The following is a 21,603-nucleotide window of genomic DNA, read 5'->3' on the forward strand; positions in this document are numbered from 1 at the left end:
GAGGGCAACGCTTAAAGGGGTAATTTGATGTTTCCATCGTCGATCTCGATCGGGCCTCTGGCGTCGAAGGGCAAACGGCTAACTTCGATGATTTTCTAGAGAATTAACTGTAGAAAAATACTTGGCGCCGAACGAAAACAATACCGACGAGTTTAAAAGCCTTTTGGCTTGACAAAAATAAAGTTTTCCTAAATACTCAAAGAGCTAAGATTAGGACATCCAAACCCAATGGCGGAAAAAAACAATCTAAGGATGGAGGGGATGCCCATGCGCACTGTAGTCCAGGGGAGGAGCCACCTATCTCGTGAAACTTCGAAGACTCTTCCAGGACAACAATATGCAATCATCCGGACCCAACACTAGGCGGCGATCTATGCACAGATATGAATTCAGCAGCCCACATGCCTCGAACACTAATAAATGTTATAGGAAAGCATTTGTAAAATACAGTAGGCCCGAGTTGGCATTTGCAACAAGCCAGTAGTACAGGCTATAGGCATGATTGGTTCATTAAAGAAAGTTATGTCAGAGGCTATACATTTTATATTTTTATTATCACATGTACACATCCGACTGAAAAGGAGTGCCTGGGCTTGTGGGACACTTGTTTAATTTTCCATTTTTTCCTTTTGTTGCCCCCCCTTACATTTTTTCTTTTTTTGTAGCATCTCATAGCTTTCCAGACAATCCCTTTACTTCGCCTGGGCGGACGAAACAATGCACCTAAAAGCACATTCCCCACCACCGCTGGAATCAGGCTCCTCACAATGATCGCAGAGAAATAGACAGAAGAGGGGTAACTCCAAAAGGATCACAGGTTCAGATCCAAATGACGCTCCCAGTTCAAGACGAGGCGTCTTGATGACTACTGGCCGGAATTGTTTCCCTGACCTATGGCCCTGGCCAGTGAGTTTTTTCCTCATTTATGTGGAAGCGCTGGGAGACTCAATTCGGCTTGGGCGCCACACAAGGTACCGCTGAGCCCCTGTACCGTTATGCTTAGCTGTTCTGGGAAGTTTGGGTATGGTTGGCGGAGATCTCCAGGATCCTACCGTTGGGACCCTGGACCCTTCTCCACTGCGGCAGATACTCCTTGTTGTTGGAAGTATGGGGGTGGGGAATGTTCAGTCCTACTAATTTAATATTGTTTTAGTTATTGTACTCACAAAGAGACTGCATCACACCTCCTTAAACTCAACCAAGATAGCGATCCACATAGACAACAGATGACTTCACATGTACATTCTCCTCAACTGGGCAAACTAAACATAGTATCCTGGAATGTTAGAGGGCTGCTTGACAAAATCAAACGGGGTGCTGTGCTCCAGCAGGCCCAACGCTGCGAAGCAGCCATCCTTCTCCTGCAGGAGACTCACCTCTTGGGTAACAAAACTCCATGCCTCACCACAGCCTACCACTCAGGGTTCACACGGGGCTCCACGAGGCACGGCTATTCTAGTACATCGTCGCGTCCCATTCATTTTATCACAACAGTTGCTTGACCCCGGGGGCCTATACCCTATAATCTCAGGCACACTACATGGCGAATGCGTAACCATGCCCCTCCTCCCCTGGGGCACCCTTTCACAGATCACATTTCACAGGTATGGGGGGGGAACTCCAGGGGGTCTAACTCTGCTGGGCGATGATTGGAATGATGTTATGTCACCCCTAGATCGGCGACGTGAGTCAGGGCGGGAGCCCCAGGTAGGTACATCCAAATTCCCTCTTCTAGCTACTACACTGGGGTGGTCCGAGAGTGGCTATACTTTCCTATCCACCAAACATGGCTGGACTAGGTCTTCCTACCCCCACAACTACATACACAGGGTGTCCCATGTCTCTATCCTTCCCAGGGGATTATCAGACCATTCACTGGTCCTACTTAAGCTATGCCTACAATCTCACAAACCCCCCTTCCAATGGCGAATGTAGCCAGGGTACCTTCAAGACCCTAACTGTCCTATGCCAGGCCATTTCCGACTATTTCTCGACCAATGCTGATTCAGCCCCGTCTAATGCCATTCCATGAGAGGCTCTTAAACCCACACTCCGGTGTGTCGACATTAGCTTTCGGGTGGGCGAAAAACGTAAACATCTATCCCAAATACTGGAGCTAGAAGACCGCCAGCGGTCCCTTGAAGCACAACTGGCTGCAGATGCTAGCCCAGGAGTGCAGCGTAATCTCCTTCAACTACATCAACAAATACATAAACACCTCATCAATGAGGCACGAGAGGTTTGGCTGGCAATACAGCACAGGATATATCAATGGGGGGACAAGTCTAGTAAGATGCTTCATCGCCTGTGCCAGACAGGGACGTCCCCCTACCCCTGTTCCGGCACTTCGAGACATAGATCGAGTGCTATACACGTCACCTGAGATGATAGCTCAAGTATTCGCAGCTTATTATACTTCCCTGTATAAACAGAAAGAGCTCATATCAAGTGCCCTCATAGGGGAGTTCCTAACAGACATACCCTCCGAAGGTCTGACCAAATACGAGACCAACGTGATGCCCCAATAACAGTAGATGAACTTAGGGCCGCACTGGTTAAAACTCATCCTGGCAAAGCACCCGGCCCCAATGGCTACCCTAGTCACTTCATGCGACCACATGACAACCCTTGGTCCATATCTGCTGGAGGCACTCCATGAGACCCTCGAACAACACATCCTACCACCAGATTGGCGCCACTCTGAGATCATGGTGTTCCTTAAATCCGGCCATCCCCAGAAGACCCTTCCTCGTATCGCCCTCTCTCCCTCATGATATTTGTGCCCAAACTCCTGGGCAAAGTTCTTGCAAATCGCCTTCACTTGTGCATCCAGGACCTTATCCACCCCAACCAGTCCGGCTTCATTCCACAAAGGTCCACTCGGCACACTATACGGCGGGGCTACAACACTCTAGCAAAGGCCCCAGAATTAGGCCGGCCCGCGGCCACCCTCCTGGCTGATATAGACAAGGCGTTTGATTCTCTAAGCTGGGCCTACCTGTTTCTTCATCTCCATAAACTTAGGGCCGCGCTCTTTGGCGTACGTCCAGTTATTATATGCAGACCTTTTGGCCTCGGTGCGGATGGCGGGACACAGGTCGGTTGTGGTATGAGACAGGGCTGCCCCCTGCCCCTGTTGCTATTTGCCTTTGCCATAGAGCCCATGGCCGCTTCGGTACGGCAGGACCCATTGATCCGAGGGCTTGAATGGTCATGGGGGCGATCCGACAATATGCAGACGATGTGTTATTTTGTCATGACTGACACTCAAATTCTTCAGATTCTTCGGGTGCTCGGAGAGACCTCCGGCCTGGGAGCCAATCCCGGAAAATGGGTGCTCTTCCCCATATGTGGGGACCAGAGGAGCGGAACCTAGGCGGCGCAGCTGTCTCACGTGCTGGAAGGATTTAAATACCAAGGAGTTTTTATTTCACCAAGCCCCATGACATTGTGGACACGTAATATTACCCCATTGCTCCCAGCTGTGCATGAAGAAACTACGATATGGTCACATTTGCCGTTGTCCCTATATGGCCGCTCAGCAATTCTTAATTTGGTTTCTCTGCCTCGGTTACTTTATTGGCTGCAAATTTTCCATATAATATCTCTTGCACGTGGTTTTCCCAAATCAATGCAATCCTTAATAGATTCCTGTGGCAGGGCGAGGCTATCCGTGTAGCGTTGTGTACCTGCACACAGTCAATGCCTAGCCATGGAGGGTATCCCCCTCCAGAGACTCCTATACAGCCAAATGAACCTAGACTCCCTGCCTCCAGCCAGCAAAACAGTCATTCAACTCTAGCGATATACCGTTAAAAAAATGGGCTGATCAGGGCGCCTAACACAAATGTCTCCGTTATGGCAAGGCACATACCTACGCCCCGTCGCCGAACACTCTGTTTTTCACAAGTGGTACCTCCTCAGGATTTCCACAATAGGCGACATCATGCAGGGTCTCACTCTTAAATCATTCCAACAATTGCAAACTGAATTCTAGCTGCATAAGTTGCAGTTCTAGAAGTACCTACAGGTACGACATGCTCTGACCCCTTTGGTTCACCCGTTGAACTAGTTACCAGAATTTCGCCCCCTGGAGTGCCGCCTACTGATGAGTGCTCTGGGGCTGCATAAGATATGACAAATATGTCAGACCTCGACTACCCACAGTCCAACTACACTATGTAAGACCAAGGAAGCTTGGGCGACAGATTTGCCGACTATGACGGGCGCCGACTGGACCGAGGACCTAACCAGCCCCCGGAGCGCTGTGGAGAATGGGTGTCACAGTCCCCACTTGTTTCAGATGCGGGTGTGCGGAGGGCTCTTTCTTCCACGCGGTCTGGAGCTGCGAGGCACTGCGGCCATACCGGAGGAAGGTCTCGTCCTGCTTGGGCCGCATTCTGTCCTGGAACCTCCCGCACGACCCTAGGCTGTTCTTGCTTCATAGCACAGAAGAGATCGGCAGGAACCATTACAAACAGCACTTATTATTTCTGGGCCTCACACTTGCCAAGTGGGACATCTCCCAGGCATGGAAGGCGATCTCCCCGCCGAAAACAGGAGGGTGGAAGACAGTAATGGCTAGATGTATCGAGGCCGAGATCGTAGTCTACCAGGCAAGGGGCTGCCCACTGAAGCACAGGAAGATATGGTCCGCTTGGGCGACATGTCGGGGCATAGAATTACCCCTTCTGCCACACACGGACCCTCTATGGGTTTGCCCGGTTCACATACTTATTTATTAAAATATCTAAAGATTAATAATGCTGTTGTCATGACACACATGACTAGCTATTTGCATTGGAGGGAACTTTCTGATGATTTGTGCTATACCTTAGTTGTTGGGCCAGCTCTGGCCGGCCAGTTTGATGTTGTTTTTTCAAAAATATGGTACTCTCGATGTCGAACTGTATTCCCAATGAATGCTTTGGGCATTGCCCACCTTGTACCATGGAAACCTAATAAAATCTGTTGTGAAAAACAAAATCTGCCTTAAAAAGAAATCTGAACAGAAGTAATAGTCATTGTAGACAAATTAACTGATGTCAAAATATAAAACAGGTATAGCCTTTAAGTAACAATGTGAAAAGCCCGAGATAGGTGAATTTTTCAAATTTGCATTACAAGGATCATGGCTGGCTATCATCTCAATTGGACTGGGGGTCAGTGAGAAAGAAGGAAAGGATTAGATCTTTCTATAACGATCTCTTCCTTGGCCTCCACCCTGGACCCTTGAACACACTTCAAAACAAGGGGGAGTACCCCAAGACTCTTTAGAGGAAATGCTGAATGTTTCAGGTGCAAAACTATGTAAGAGAATGACCCATGCTTCTATAAATGCAGCAAATGGGATATAACATGGACAAGCTTAAGACAACTTAATCTATACTTGCACCTTCGTAATGGGAAGAAGGTCTTTAGCTGTCCTACAATGTGAGTCAAGGTATTCTCACAAACTGGCAAAAACTAATGGACAAAAAGTAGGTCATAATAAGGCATCAACTCCTCTCTCGCAGATTAAGAGGAGGCATAGTGGGTTAAACTGGGACACCTCAAACACTTTCTTGAGTTCAAAAAGAAGAGGAAGTTAAACAGAGGACTTTAGATTTAGATGCAGAGGTCAGCTTTGCAGGACCACTCCTACCAAACCCAACAGAAGTCTTGAAAATGGGCGTAACCACAGAAAGAAAAGGATCCTTATCTCCAACAATAGTTTTGAAGCTTGGGGTATGCTAGATTCATATTATATGCATAATATGTCATTTAATGAATAGGTTAGGAAAAGAACGTCTTATTTAAGTGTAGATCATAGGTGCAATCGGTATGAGTCATGATGACATTGACCCAAGGCCCACAACTACCCAAACTGTAGACATTATCATTACATTACATTGCATATTCCATGTCATGTTACGGTCATGTGCAAGTGTTGCTGAACAGTTATGCCAGCACTCCTGTGCATTGGGGAGATGGGTGGGCCTCATCTCAATTTAGAATTGCCCTAAACAATTTGCTATAGGCGAGTACCCTTGTCCTTTCGCTGAGAGACCATATTCTATATTTAAATTGCTATGTATCAACTGGAAAACAGTTTGTCATCTATGGAGCAAATGTGAAGAACAAGTTATAAGACAGGCCGTAGTATAGCGTCGCAAACGATTGCTTCTGGAGCAGTGATTTAATTCCATACTACTGTAGGAGAATAGATCAACAGGGGACAATGTAGCTTCTTTGCCCATGTCAGCAAGTGACACATTACTAGGGAAATTTTTAAAAGCTGCTTCTCTACAGCAGAAGGTGGAATCAGGCTTCTGTGCAGCATCTTGCTTGCTAAGAACTGAATGCACTCCGCAGTCTGCAAAGTAACCTTCACCAACCTTTCATCCAGAAAGGGGTACAGATGTAGGGCTTCATGTCGCAGATGTGCTGCTATGACTGTTAAGCAGTCACTAAACACACTTGGAGAAGACTTGGTTTCAAAAGGCAGTGCCAGACATTGATTGTATGCTACGTTACATTAAGTAGAGGTATTCCATGTGCTTTGGATGCTCAGAAAGATACAAGTGTCTGTCAGGTCAATCAATGCTAGGGCGTTTATGTCTTAGAACAGGGTTGTGCTCATGACATATCTTGAAATTAATACTTCAGATGTCACGATTCAGCAGCCACAGCTCGAGAATCGGGTGCAACATACTGTACTTTGATGTAAGGAGTACATACACCCCAGACATCATTCATACAACAGTAATCCCAAAGAGTCAAGATGAATCAATCCCTAGCGAAGCCTTTCACGGTCACACTGGGTATTCCACAGGGATCTGCCCTCTCACCCATTCTCTTCAATCTATCCTTGGAACCGCTAGCAGATTCCTTAAAATATTATCACATGTATGCAGATGACACGCAACTGTATCTCAAAATATCTTCCCCAGATGACATCATATCCCTCAACTCTATTCTACAAAACTTTCATCTTTGGCTCACTGACAATCATCTCAAGCTCAATGCTGCCAAAACTGAATTCCTACTCATATCACCTCCGAACAACATTCCTAAAATTGATCTTTGGATGAAACATCTTACTGCATTCAACTGTTCTCCACATATCATAGACTCTGCTAGATGCTTGTGAATTACATTAGACAAACACTAGAATATGCAGGATCACATAAGTATGATCACCAAAGGAGCGATTTAACAGATGAGCATTCTAAGGAAACTTAAACCTTTCCTCCCAAAGGAGGACTTCAAGCATGCGGTTCAAGCTCTTGTGTTTCCCAGGTTGGACTACGGTAGTGCCACACTATGTGGCCTACCTAGATACAAATTGGCCCCTCTAAGGGCCTCCCTCAATCCAGCTGCCAGACTTGTCTACAGTACAAAACTAAACAAACATCTCCCCTGCTCTTAAATCCCTGAACTGGCTTCCTTATGAGGCAAGAATTCAAGTAAAGATAGCATGCATGACACACAAAGCCCTACATTTTAATACCCCCAAATATTTGGGCCACAAACTAGAAATATCGGGGGATTGCAGACGGTCGTGAAGTGCGAGATCCCTGCTACTGAAATGTTTCCATAAAAAGAAAACTGGATACAGAGCTTTCTCGATGTCGCTCCTAAAGTATGGAACTCATTGCCACCAGATGTTCGCTTAATTTAATCTACTGCTTCATTCAAAAAAGAAGTAAAATCATTTCCGATTAACAAGTTTTTATCCTAAGCTATCACCTTTGTGTTTATTGATTGTATCCATACCTGTGACTCTTATGATGACTGACCTTTCCTTGTTGATTACCTTTGAGAACAAGCGTAGTAATTTATGTATGCTCAAGGCTTTTTACTTCTTTTTATCTAGGTAATCATGTTAGATGTTCTATTATACCCTACCTTCCCCCCATGTAAAGCACTCTGATACCCACGGTCATGTTCGCGATATACAAAACTTTATAAATCAAAAAGTAATCTGAAGGCACATTTTTAGGTCTTACCTACCACACAGCGAATGCACTATCAGTTCCGAGACATATTGTGGGCTTAGAAAGAACACACAGGGGGCTTGGAGCCCCCTACAGTTCATCGCTTTTTTTTCTTATTCTTTAGCCAAGCTGTACAGCATTGCTAAATCACTGGCAAGGCCAAAAGGTCTCCAGGGTGAGATCCATTGACTTTGCCAATTCTGGTTATCAGCTTCCGCAAGTAGCAGAAAGTGTGGCTGGCTTTCATTAGGGTGTTGTCATAGTCCGCGCATTTTCGGCTATGATGTGAACTGTGATAAAACAACATCAGCGTTGGCAGAGGATTGGTAAAATCGGAGAACACATGACGTTGTCATGGCAATTGGGAGCACTGCTGCAGTACAAGCAGCAGCACAAGCTGAAGTTGTCTCTCTCGGTGTGAAAGAGTGCAAGGGCGAGTTTGAACAAGTGAAAAAAATCTCCTCTTCCGACTTGCACCTAGTGAAGTGTGCAGTCCTTCATGATACTTGCCACCTAGAGCAGATGGGGGCACTAATTTGGGCCATAGTTCTGCTGCTAAAGCTACATCTGTACTCTAGTTCCTATGTTTTGAGACGAAGAACCAATCCACATGGACTGAGAGTTGTTAAATGCCCTTCTGTTAATTTGTTTGTTAGCATCTTCGAAATGCTCCAGCCGACAAATGAGTTTTCTCAAGGCTCCAGCTTAAGAATTAAGGTCGCAATAAAACTGCATCTGCAAAGAAAGAGCGAGTGCATGCACCGTTATAGATAAACATTAAAAAAACGACAACGGTGGCCAGTAATCGCATTTTAAGGGTTTCTCAATAATTAAAAGCTTTGAAAAAAGTCACAAAAACCTACAAAGCAGACTGCACTAGTATATAAGCGGGCTATGAAAATCGCCCAAAGTTTCCATCTGCCAGGTAGCCTAGTACCCCCTTATCAATTCAAAAACAAAAAATATTTTAATGAGTGTTTGTGATTCACCCGCTAATAACGTGGGACACAGTAGAAACTAAGGACCACGGGACGCAAAAGAAGCAGATACAGGTGCAACATAGATGTGAAATGAAATTTCTAGGAGGCAAAAAAGTCGTACGAGAAAGGGTCCATCGAAAAAAATCCGAGAAACAAGCATTACAGACTATAAAATAAATCAACTACAAGCGCCAGAGGATACACACAACGCAAGTCACAGGAGCAGGGGAAACAGAAAGAACTTCCCACCGACACAAAAGTTACAACATGAACTAGCTACACGCAGCTGATGAAAGGAAGGGAATCAGCTACTGGTGCCAGGAAATAAATATGCAACCAGCATCAGGGACTAAATAAGGAAATACAGGACTGTTTGAAGACAAAAGACGCAAAATGAACCGGCTACAAGGATGGAAAAGGAACCAGACCTCTTGAAAAAAAGACAGTACCAGCTACAGGCAGCAGGGGCAGGCATCATGGAATAGGTGTGAAGAAGCAAGACAGTGGCATAGATGGTTTCTGTACAATAATGCAGATGTCAGTTTGACTACGATACGTATTGTGATGATCTCTGATCCTACGGTGACTGCTTGCCTTGCTCTCGCAATTTCTCGAATGACTTCAGAACTATCGTCCCTGTGGCCAGACCAGCCCAAGACTAGCATTACCCCAACTTTATCGCCCAGGTGCTTTACACTGCGACATCACTGTATCCCACTCTCTTTCTCTAACCAATTCTGATAGGGGAGGTGGTGAAAGGGAGAGATCTGAGTCACCAAAACATTATTTCAAGCCCCGTTTAAAGGGAAGAGAAAACGAGAGACAGGGAAGAGCTGTACTGGGGTTGGGGGTGAAATGGTGGGAAAGTTAGTAAATGTTATTGAAGAAGAGTAAATCATAATTCAAAATAAAAACAATAAAACGGACTGTTTGTTTGCCCCTTCCCTCACCTATGTCAAAACCAGGAGGTTAGATTTTGAATATCAAATAGGAGAAATTTCGAGGGGTGGGTGTGTTGCCACTGGCCGCACCGGCTTTTCCAGGTGTGTTGGACCTGGTGGCAGCCTTTCTCCACCTGAACACAGTGAAAGCTACACAGCAGATCTGATCAAAGTTTAGCAACTTTCATAATCACAGGCAGATGCAATTATAAAAAGCCTAACGTTGTACGCAGACCAGGGCTGTGCACAGAACTAAGTATCCTCTATGCAATATCCATCAACTCGGAGATGCTGCTGTCTGAAAGGATTATTCTGTCCTTCTTGGAGTGACGTAATCTTTCACCTAAGAAAGAGTGAAGGCAACCTCTTAGAGTTTCCCTGTTCTGCAGTTGTCCATTTATTGCCGTTTTATATCCTTCAGAGAATGAAAATGTACTTACTTGTAATCCTAGTTCTTCTTCACTGAAATTAATAACACTCTATAGTCCCAACTTTAGATTGTATCACAAAGCACACTTACAAGTGACATTATCTCATTTCAAGAAAAAGCATTTTGCACAAACACACACACAAAAATTTATTCAGATTGCACCACAAAATCTTTTTACAGGCATCTATAAAAAAAAGCACCACAGAACAACCAGGACTTAGAACCGCACCTCAAAAAAATTTAGCAAAATTCCACCCACTCAAATTAAAATTCATTAGTGGTCCAAAGCCCACTGCAAGATCATATACCAATTTTATAATAGTCAGAATAGATCTTTCACCCCACCTAAATTTAGGTCAACACAAACTATTAACCAATGATACCTAACAATACAGACTTGTTTCGATGATCTCCTTAATCAATTTTTGAAGCAAAATTGCATTTTGGGTTCAAAGAAAGTTTTATAAATTAAGAGTGTGTTTTTTAAAGCATGGTGTAACCATACAATCCCCTCAATAACGGTTCACAATAGCTCCGTTTAGTATCAGAAAAAAAGGGGACAGATAAATAAAAAAATAATTTCCAAGTCACTGCTTTTAAGTTGTAAATACAGTATGAGGGTTACTTTTCTTCCATTTTTCATAAAACCTTTTAAAGGTAAAATCCATAAACTAAAATTTGAGGAATGTGAATGCAGGGAAATCAACACACAGCTCTCTTTTGGGAATTGTTTTATACTGAATTTAAGTACTGGTTTGCCTAGCGAAGAACCTGTAAGTTCGGTTAAAATAATGTAAGTGCTTCTCAAAAGAGAGTATTGACTATAGACCAGTAAGTTTTGGCTATTCTCTCTGGTTTTGACCACGAAGATATAACACAACCAAGTCCAACCAAATTATCCCAGATTTGTCTTACTCAGGGTAGCTGCAGAACCAGATTAAAATGTCTGATGTCAGCAACCCTTCTTGGTAGTGTCTGGCCGTAGTCTAACCCAAATATAAATAGAATTTAAAAAGCTGTCATTTCAACAGTAACTTCGAATTTATATTTGAATAACCCAAAGCTGGGCCTCTTATAGGGATGGTGCTCAATTTTTTCTTGAAAGGTATGTAAATAGAAGGGTGTCGCAAATTGGCTACCACCATATACACAAAGACATACAAACTCACACAAATTCGGATATTCTGGCTATTCTGATATAGAAAAAATAAACTGATGACTGGCAGGGATTTCCAAGTGCTGGAGTTGGGCACTGCACCTTTAAAGTAGCCTGCAATGTCAGTATCCCACCATGTCCCATAATGCCAGCTGTTTATTTTCGTTTTAATGGAAATATATCTTGATGCCATCAATATGGAGAAGGATGGGTTGTTTATGACTTTGCTGTCTATTTCAATGATGCAAAAACTGGGATCTGAGGTATTTTAACAGCAGCATTATAGGATCTTTATTCATAGTCAAACACTGACTACAGTAGCGAGACAATACCCAACAAGGTGCAACAGAAATCGCATCAGAATTGCAACACCTAGAAAAGAGGAAAATGCTAGCCTAACAGTTGCCACAAAAATGTTTAACCAACTTCTGAATCTATTCTCGATACTAAGTCCAGGTTAGTGGACTGGTAAATGTGTGAACAGAGTTCTAGGTCTCCACCATACATATGCCAAAAATAGTGACTTTTCTTAATCAAGTGGTACCTCCAGGCGTTTCGCCTTATGGAATTTGCTTTGGGGTCTCCTAGGAAGGACCGGTAACTTTATGTCAATTTAGGGCCAAGATGGAAACTATCTATTTGGACTTCGATTACTTAAATCAAGGGTAACCAGCTATGATAGAACCATAATTGGCAAACAATGTCCTTGAACTTTGTATTCTTGTCTAAGTTGAAATACAATACACATAGCCTGCGTAAAAATCTACTGCTGGAAAAGAAGAAGGGCTTTGGCACAACGTGGGTAAGGATATAAGCTGATGCATGTGGAACTCTGAGACCACCTACAGCAGAAATGCAGAGTGGGATTTCTAACTACCCTATTTGAATGAAAAGCTGTGATTGGCTCCTGAGAACATAGAGCCTGCATATCATTAACCCTGACAGCAGACGTTATGGCTACCAGAAAACCTGGTTTGTGCGAAAGGTGATATAAGCATTAATAAGTTCAGAAGGAAGTCATATTAGTTTAGCCAGAACTACTTTAACCTCTTTTGGAGGTCAGGGTCTTCTAACCGGAAGGAACATTTTCTTATGCCTTATCATTGGAACATGGCATTTTTTCTCCTTCAGAATATCCATGCACTCTTCTTCCCAAATTCAATTTGGCTTTGGATTAGGGAGAGGAGATCCAGCATACAGGCCAACCTCTCCAACATATGAATGAGGTTTGGGAACCGCCAATGATGTGTCCACTCTGGTGTTATCAAAACCATCTTGGCTTTGGAGTACATCAGTCTGATTATTATGGTTTTGCCACCATGATGAACTCTCAACCTACTTCCATGATGTGCATTCAGACAGTACATAGTGGTAATTGTCCACAATAATCTGGGAATAATTTGCTCTCACCGGTGGGGGGTGGATTTCAGAGCTAAATACACTGCCATGATAACCATCACATTTATATGATAAGGAGACTTTAGTCAGGCAAGGGTCCTTTATCTCTTTGGACTCCTCATTCCACCAGTATATCATTCATCTCCTCAATGATTTGTGAAGGTAACTCTTGATTGAATGCGACTTCCTTCATTGTTTTGTTTGGATCGAATGACCCTCGGAGGGACCACTAAGCTGCATGGGTCTGACTCAGCATCCTGTAGAACTGGCTCCAATAAATATGGACTGTATAGCCTGGTGATAGGCTTTTATATATCTATACGTTCGCACCCACACACGCTTATTTTGAGATCGCTCACCTGAATGAGACTTTTCAGTGTGTAGGAAGAACCCGGGATGGAGAAGCGTTTTATGTGTCTTTATTAAAATGGGGCTGAAATCCACATAAAGGGAAATCAAAGCATGTTCTCATCTGGAAGGCCAAAGAGGCGTCAATACAGATCAAATGTGAGAGGCATTGTCAGAGCTGCATATTGACTAATACTAGAACAGCTGTTGGAATAGTAGCGTATGTCACAGGTGGAGCTGTGTGCTGGTCTCAGTACTGGCATAGCAGGGAGTGCTGCAGGACAGGATTAAGATGCACTACCAGAGCTCAGTGTGTCTACAGGGATGGAGGCAGAAAGACTAGCCATGCTAGTGGCTACCATTTATAACAAATACAAAGGCCGAAGTGCAAGTATGAATTTTCCAGGTTATTTCAAAGCGTGGGTCCTATTTCCTTGCACTGTGGGCTATAAAAAGCTGCAAAGCAATGCTCAGAGTCAAGGAATACTATGCATTGCTTGATATGCACGGATTTACCGATCAGTATACAGGGCTGTTTGAAGGAAGGTGTCTAGATCCGTCAATAAGGGATTTCCTTCGGGGCTGAGAACAGCGATGCTGTAGGATGAGCAGTCTGTATAGTTGTAGAATCATGAATTTATAGGGGAATGGATGTGTGAGAGGCTGGCGGACGCTGGGTCTATAAGAAAAGGGAACGAACAAGACTCTCCTGGAACCTCAGGTATTCTAGATGAACAGGAAGGATGCGAGCTTCTTCACAGTAAGTCTTGAAGAGAAGCAGAGAAGTTGGGTTCTTGGAGAAGTTTACGAGGTAAGTGAAGTGGGCAGCTGGTGGAACTTAAGGTCTACTAGTTAACTGGAGATGTGAGAGGCTGCTGGAACATAGAAGTTGCAAGAGCAGTGGAGGTGTGAAAGGTTGTTGCACTTCAGGTCTGTAAGGAAAGCAGATCGTGTGAGTCTGCCTTACCTCGGGTCTGCAAGATAACTGCAGTACAGCCAGATTGCAAACTAAGTCTGTAAGGAGAGGCCCGCGGCTAGTCTAGAACAAGCTCTGATGCCTTTCTGGAGGGGAGTAAACACACTGATAGCTTAGATGGTACAGCGAGGGACATGGGCAGGTAAGAGGGTAATTAGGGGCATTTGTTAACTGTTCAGAAGAGACGCTTAGGAGGGAAAGCTTCACTCTCTCCAAGAAGGACACAGCATCACCACCTAAGTGATGACATATGTTGCATATCCCTTTGTAGAGATGGGCTGATGCCCCCTTCCATCCTAAAGGTCCTCTTTGCCAGCTAAGGCCCTCCCTCCTGGACACCTGTTGCCTGATAGGGTGAGCAGGGGGCACCAACGCCCAATTCCTCACGCTCCCCTTTACCTTTCTTGGCCTTCTTTTCTTCCTCGCCCTCTCCGACGCCAAGCAGGGTGAAGATGATGCCCGTCTGAGAGTTGACACCAACAGCAGTGACCACCATTCTCCCAGAGCCCTCCATCACGTGGGTACCTGCAAGGTGAGCCATGAAGCATAGAATGGGGAAGGTGACGAGAATGCATGAAAGGGCACAGGAAGATGAGAGCGACAACAAGAGAATGAGAGGCAAATACTGGACTACATTAATTTGATCAAAGTTTAAGTGCCGAATATTGTGTGCAGCAGGAACCCTCTCACCTCCTTCTCTCCACAGACTGTGCGCTCACCTCAATCACAATTACTCTATGCACATAGACAACCTAACTTTAGTCACTATCACTCTGTGCTCGCTATAGCCAAAACCGCACCGCACACTCTGCATGCATTGCTTCACCTCAGTCAAAATAAATGTATATGCACACTTCACCGCGCTCTCCATGCCTTGAATGTAATGCTTTGCCTTAGTCACAACCACTCTGTGCAAACTATATGCACCACTTCACTCTCTCCACACTTATGCTTTGTCATGTCCGTCACAATCACACCATGCACACTACGAGCATCATTTAACCTCACTGTCTCCACACACTGTAAAGGCTGCCTCACCCAAGACCAAATCGCTTTGTGCACACTATGTGCCATACCTCACCTTAAATCTCCAAACACGTATGGAATGCCTCATCTCAGTCACTATCATTCTGCGCATACGATATAGGCAGACCACTTCCTCTCCCCACGTACTGTATGCACTGTGGAATACCAGTCAGTCACCCCCGACATACTATGTAGACCCCCTCATTCTCTACACACATTAAACGAGCACCTCTGTCACAACCACTCTCTGTACACAACATGGAGCCTCTCCCATTATTCTAGGATCCCTATAGAGCAAGCCTCAACTCACTCAATCGTTCCCAACAATCTACTTAAACTAATGAGTGAATAACCAGTGTCCTGGTACAAGGACAATATCCACAGTTTGCCTTGGAGGTGAGGGGTCCTCGATATGTCTGGCTAGTTGCAATTTTGTTGTCGGGCATTAGTCAGTCACTCGCAGGATGCACCAAATCACCTGCAATCATTTTACGAAGGCACTAGTCATTTACTCACAATGCACATTGTATCCTGAAGGCATGCACTAGCCATTCACTAACTCAATGCACTGTAGCCCCTGTAGGTCTTATCCAGTTGTATTAGTCATTCACTCATAAGATGCAATGTACCCTCTAAGAGCACTGCACTATTGTTTAAGTCACTCATAAGATGTCTTGTTTCTCTGCAGGCACAGCGCTTGGACTGCATCTGTTGGATGCCATATAAGGAAACGCTGCTGACCTGTAACCCTATTTCTCTTCCAGGAGACTACTGATGAGGATCCCCAGGAAGGGAAAAGCTATCAGCTTACAAGACTTACTATATTGCTCTAGGAAGCTTGTTTCCGGTCCAGGGAAGGCATGGTTTGGCAGTTCGGGCTGGACTGTTCCCATGAGGCACAGGGTCAGACTGATTTGCATATGGCCATGCCTGAACTGGGGTGGCAGAGTGGGCTAAAGAACGGTGATGGATCAAACCCAGATCTGTTGACTGGGTGTGAGTGTTTGATTGGTTCTGATGCTCCATCCATCACCACCCCCTTTTGTACCGCTTTGCTCTAGAAGCTTCACACAAGTGCACTAGTTGCTCACCTAATTCTCTGTAATCCCTGGAGCAACAGCACCAGTGTGCAAGTTGAGCTGTTTCCCCTTGATGCACTACAAATGTGCAAAAATCACTCTCAAACCACTACAGGCCAGATATATCAAAGGGTTTTACCCATTCTGTGTCTATGGGAAAATGTGTTTGTACATAAGGCCCTGTAAGCCCTGGAGGCACTTCACCATTGCACTGGTCTCTCACACAGGATATGGATTGCTTTTCCTATAAGAACTGTACAAGCGGAAGCGTCATTCACTCACATGATGCACTGTATTGTCTGGAATCTCTGAACCAGTGGAGTACACTAGACACTCACGAGATGGCCGTAGACACTGGAGGCCATGCATCGGTGAACTAATCATTTATTCATAAGATAAACTGCATCATTAGGAATCACTCACAAGACACATTATACCTGTGAAAGCCATAGTCCTTTAGTGAAACAACATATGCTGAGATCCTTCAGATTTACCGGACAGTAGCATGGGGTCCTTCTCCAGGGACTTTTTAACCTGGTCCGACTCTCCGGTCAGCGAGCTCTCGTCAATCTTCAGGTCATTGCCTTGAATCAGCACTCCATCGGAGAGCAGGAGGTCACCTAGAGAGAAGACAGGCAGTCCCGTTCAGAAATAACGTAAGAAAGTGAGATATGGGATAAAGTACCCCCCGATATACATTATTAGGATACTGAAAATCACTAGGCGTTCCGTAGCAAACAAAGTCAAAGACCAAGTTGCTTTTTAAGGTCACTTCATTTTTTCTTTTAGTTGTATTATCACTGTTTTAAGATTCTAAAAAAAGTTTTGGAGTTAGTGACACTTCTCTTGGAAGTTCAGGGGCATTTTTATAGGAAAGAGGAGAGAAGGTAACTGTTATAATCAATGATGCTGGGTTTGTTGTGGTGCTCACGCTGGCAGCATCTTGCAAGAAGAGGGAAGGTATTGATGTCACGGGGATTGTGACATACGAGGGTTTGAAGGCGGTTGGACGACAAGAGGAGCTCCGGTGTTTGGCAGTAAGGACACAGCTTTGAACTGCAAATAAACGTGACGCGTGTTCACCACCAAAGTCTGCAGTCAAATGTGGAAGATGGTTCCAACATATTTTTGGCAACGCGAGGATGGGATCAGCTAGATGCCGCTGAACCGACAGTCAACGTGCTGATCTGCAGAGAAACATGTGTCGCAGATCCTTCAGCCCTGCTAAGTATCACGCATCAGGCGTGAGACTAACGCATTTCAGTACGGTGGTCCGCATCACCCCACTGAAATGCAAAGTCACACATAAATGGGATAGCGGCTCCTCGCCGATAGTGCCGATTAATCTAAAAGAGTGACAGCGCGCTGTGTCATGGAGGCTGCTCCTGGCAGGCTTGGGGGCTGACAGTGACCGAGCCGAATTAGTAGCTTCTAACTCAGTACGGCATTTGTTGTGACTGATGTCAGGTCAAGAGGCAGTGCTGTGGCCAATAGGCGCGCTGCAGGACATCACATCATGTCCTGCTGACGCGCTGGCTGCAGTTAAGCTTGTGGCAGGCCGGCAAATGTTGGCAGCGCTGGCGCTGCTCGGCCGGTAATTGAAATAAATGACCCCGCGACCGCGGGACCCAATCCACGGACCCAGCGAGCGCATGAAGAACAATACTGTGCAGCTGAGCTGTTCCTGCTGCTGACACTGAGTGAGAGTGAGTGTGATGGCCGGGCGGCGGGCGCACATTTGTAAGTATCACAGAAACAGTGCCGTACTCAGCGTTTTATTGTTAATCTAATTTACTTTTAAATTGAGTGTTAGCGCGCAATCAGTTGCCTGCTGGTCAGTGTATTTTTGTCCTTGTCACTGATGCTATTGTTGGCGGGCTGCTGTGACTTGTGTGTACATCAGCTGCCTATCAAGCTATCTCGCTCAAATTCAGTGCCGGGTACATGCTGTTTACCGCATCTAATTTACATAGACGATCGGGACTAGTTCACACTGAGCGTGTCCCTTTCACCGCAGCAATTACTGCACTGCAGGAGGACGACACAGTGTGTTTAACGGCGCCAGAGAGCGCCCTCTGATTACTCTGCTGTGTGGGAATGCTGGTACTTTTGTGGACTGAATGAAGCTGTCTGTGCCCTGAGTGAACCGCGATACCCTGCACCCGCCCTCGTTTGTCTGTGAGGGTCTGCAATCATGGAACCTTCATTTGAGGGCCTGGCTGGCTCCACGAAAACAATTTCAAGTTCCTAAAAGTTCATTGTGCTGGCAGAAACATTTGAATCTTAATTTTGAGCTGGCCTGCGATTTCATTGTCAGGGGATTATCACAACTTTGACCGGTTGAGAGCAATGGCCCCAAAAATTCTGATGGTACTATAGTGTGTTTATGGTTCAAAAGAATGACACAGCTAGTGCGCAAGTAAAACCTGCACTGAAACAAAACCCTGACCGCCTAGAACCCTGCTCCACATTTTGCTGAACTTTGGTTATCAGAGATCACACCCCACCCCACACTTTCTATGTGTCAGTCTATTCAAGTAATATTTCGATAGGGCTAGGCCCCCTTTAAAGGGTGCTGGGTTATACAAGCCGTGGAGAGTGGGGCCCACCTTAGGAATATATGATTTTACATCGCAATCAAGTAGCACGCATGGCATTACCACGCGAATTTTACATCGCAAGGGGCATCACCACGCAGCTTTTCACTTCAGAGCATTCTACCACGCATTCAATATGTTACCACTTCCCTTCGTTTTTACTTTGGGGGGGAGACCCCCCCAAGCCCCCTTTTTTCCACATGCTTTTTAATTTTTTTTATTTATATTCAATATTCACCTGCACGCCTTGCACCAGCAGCCTTTACTTCCACCAACCACTGAAACAAGCGTGAAAACACACCTAAGACTGTAAAAACTCAAAAAAAGGACTACTCAAGTGATGTACGCGCAGGACGTAGGAACGTAGAAGACGATGAAGATACTTGCGTGGTAAAGACGATCGTTGAAGGAGAACGCGTGGTGAAGACGTTTACGTGGTAAAAGTGTAACGTAGTAAACGTACCGCGTTGTAAAGCCTTCCTGGTAAAGGATGTTTCCCCCACCTTAACTCTGGCAGAATGGCTTCAGCTCAGCTGATGAGTTCACATCACATTTTATTAGAACTAACTTTATTGTACATTACTAGTGCACAGTACTTTACAGTAGCCCTGAGCCGTGCAACATAATTGAAGTCGCACTTAACTCGCCGGAGACGGTGGGGTGACTCTGGTCAGTGGTGACGGAGAGTGTCACTCATAGTTGTTGAAATGTCACTCATAATTACACTGAAATTCTGAAAATGTCACACTCAGCAATCTGAAATCTTGGCAGCTATGATCCATAACAGTGCAGTCGGATCAATCGTGTTTAAAAATTGCTATTGGTGTGCGATCCCCAACAAGGATGTTATTTTTTTTAACTGCGAGTGCCTGGACCCATTTTGAGCCCTCTTAACTAACTTTTGTTGGCTGGGCAGTCTAACAGTGCAAGCACGACTCTACCGGTCCGCGCTGTCTCTAATGTTCACAGTGCGGACCTGCGGACTTGGCTGAGTGTCTTTGCCAATACCTCTCGCTCAGGATAGTTCGGTAGATATCATTGGTTAATGTGCTGCATTTGTGTGGAAACGGCCAGGATCACGGGGATTTTATAACATTTTGGACTCCGTCTCCTTACCTTGATCTGCCCTGTGCTGCCTTTTCCCGTCACACTGTGGCTCTTGAATTGTTACCAGTCGACAACAGCACCACCTAGGTTGTTGCATAGGATAGTGCATCCTATCAGAGTCTGTAAGCTGCCGGATGGAAGTTTGACCTGCAGTGCCATCTAGTGGTTATTTTGACATTGTGCACTTGTTGATTTTCTTACAGGTTATACTGTTTTTCCATTTGGTGAACTTATTGCACCATGAGCATCAGTCAGGCGATTGTAATGCCACCTTCAATCTTAATGCAGAAAGGAGACCCACCCATTGAGTGGGAAGATTGGGTCAACACTTTTGAAAATTATTTGGTAGCTCTTGGAGGTTCCAATTTTTCCTCTCAGAATTAATTTTTTTATTGACTGGGTGTTTGGGCACGGAAGGTCAGCACATCTTTAAATATTTGCAACAGGTGTATGAGGAAAATGGTGATGACATTGAGGTTGTGTACAAAGAAGCGAAGTAGCAGCTACAAAAGCATTTTGCCAAGACTGTAAATATTGTTATGCAACGCCACAAATTTTACACACAACCACAGAGGTCCAATGAGTCGTGGCTGAATTTGTGAGATAAAAAACTGAATGTGGCAAGGCTCGTTGTGCAAATGTATCAATATTCCCCACAGTCAAACACAAAAAGTCTCAAGTTGTGTGCTCCAAGGAAGAGGGCAGCCACTAATGCCTACACATATGGACTAAACAAATCGAGCCCTTCAACAGAAACAAATTATCCTGAGCACCACTATGTGTGTATCAAAGAATTATAGTCCAATTCGTCTTCTTTCCAGTACGATGTTTAATTTCAAGATACTTTCTTCAACGGTCACAATTAATCCTCTTCATGCATGTTACAATGTTCTTCATATAGCCAACACGTGTTTCATCAGACACGATGCGTTTGCATCTCTGACTTCATCAGGGCTCTCAAAATCTCTCTAATTCCAGACGTCACAATATTGATTTCACCATTCCTTTCTTTCCTCGATCCAAGACAATAGATACCCCACTTAAAATCCTTTTAGCCCGAGTGGCAGAGAGTACTCCACACTCATTTTCCAACGGCGTTCTGTCGTGGCTGAATTTGTGGCCAGGTTAAAGTACTTGGCCACACAGTGCCTATTTGGATCCATGACAGAGGAGCTTATAAGGGATCTACTTATAGTCCAATGCAACAACAATGCAGGAGCACCTTTGGGTTGCCAGTGATCCTACGTTAAAGGACACTATCAAAATCTTAGAAGAATTAGACAAATGCATGAAACTGATGCAAAAGATGGACTTTAAAAGTACTGCTGGGGTAGCGGAGGTGGTCAGTGACTTCGATCTTGTGGCCCTAGTATAGAGAAAACTTTTATCTGGAACAACATTTGGAAAGGGGGGAGGTATGAGAACCACCAACTTTTCATCAGTGCAAAGTAAATCCACAGCACGCTTTTGCTACAGATGTGGCAGCAATTTTCATATGGGAGACTCAAAGAATTGTCATGCTGTTGGCAAGGAGTGCTGTGCTTGTGGGAAGAAGTGTCACTTTGAACGTGTCTGCAAGGCAACCA

The 21,603-nt window shown here is 44.9% G+C and overlaps 1 protein-coding gene across 4 annotated transcripts in view; it reads right to left on the reverse strand.

The window, feature by feature from the left end:
* Positions 1–21,603, reverse strand: part of LOC146870694 (plasma membrane calcium-transporting ATPase 4-like) — a 1,872,989-nt gene that overhangs the window by 473,090 nt on the left and 1,378,296 nt on the right. For all 4 annotated transcript variants that reach the window (XM_085646147.1, XM_085646144.1, XM_085646145.1 and 1 more), the window contains 2 exons: positions 16,808–16,933; positions 14,608–14,733 (listed from right to left, as the gene is read on the reverse strand). In XM_085646147.1, coding sequence (XP_085502273.1) covers positions 14,608–14,733; positions 16,808–16,933 — 252 coding nt within the window. The remainder of the gene's footprint in view (positions 1–14,607; positions 14,734–16,807; positions 16,934–21,603) is intronic.

Source organism: Triturus cristatus, chromosome 1_1 (genome assembly GCF_964204655.1).
Source record: "Triturus cristatus chromosome 1_1, aTriCri1.1, whole genome shotgun sequence".
NCBI classification, from domain to species: domain Eukaryota; kingdom Metazoa; phylum Chordata; class Amphibia; order Caudata; family Salamandridae; genus Triturus; species Triturus cristatus.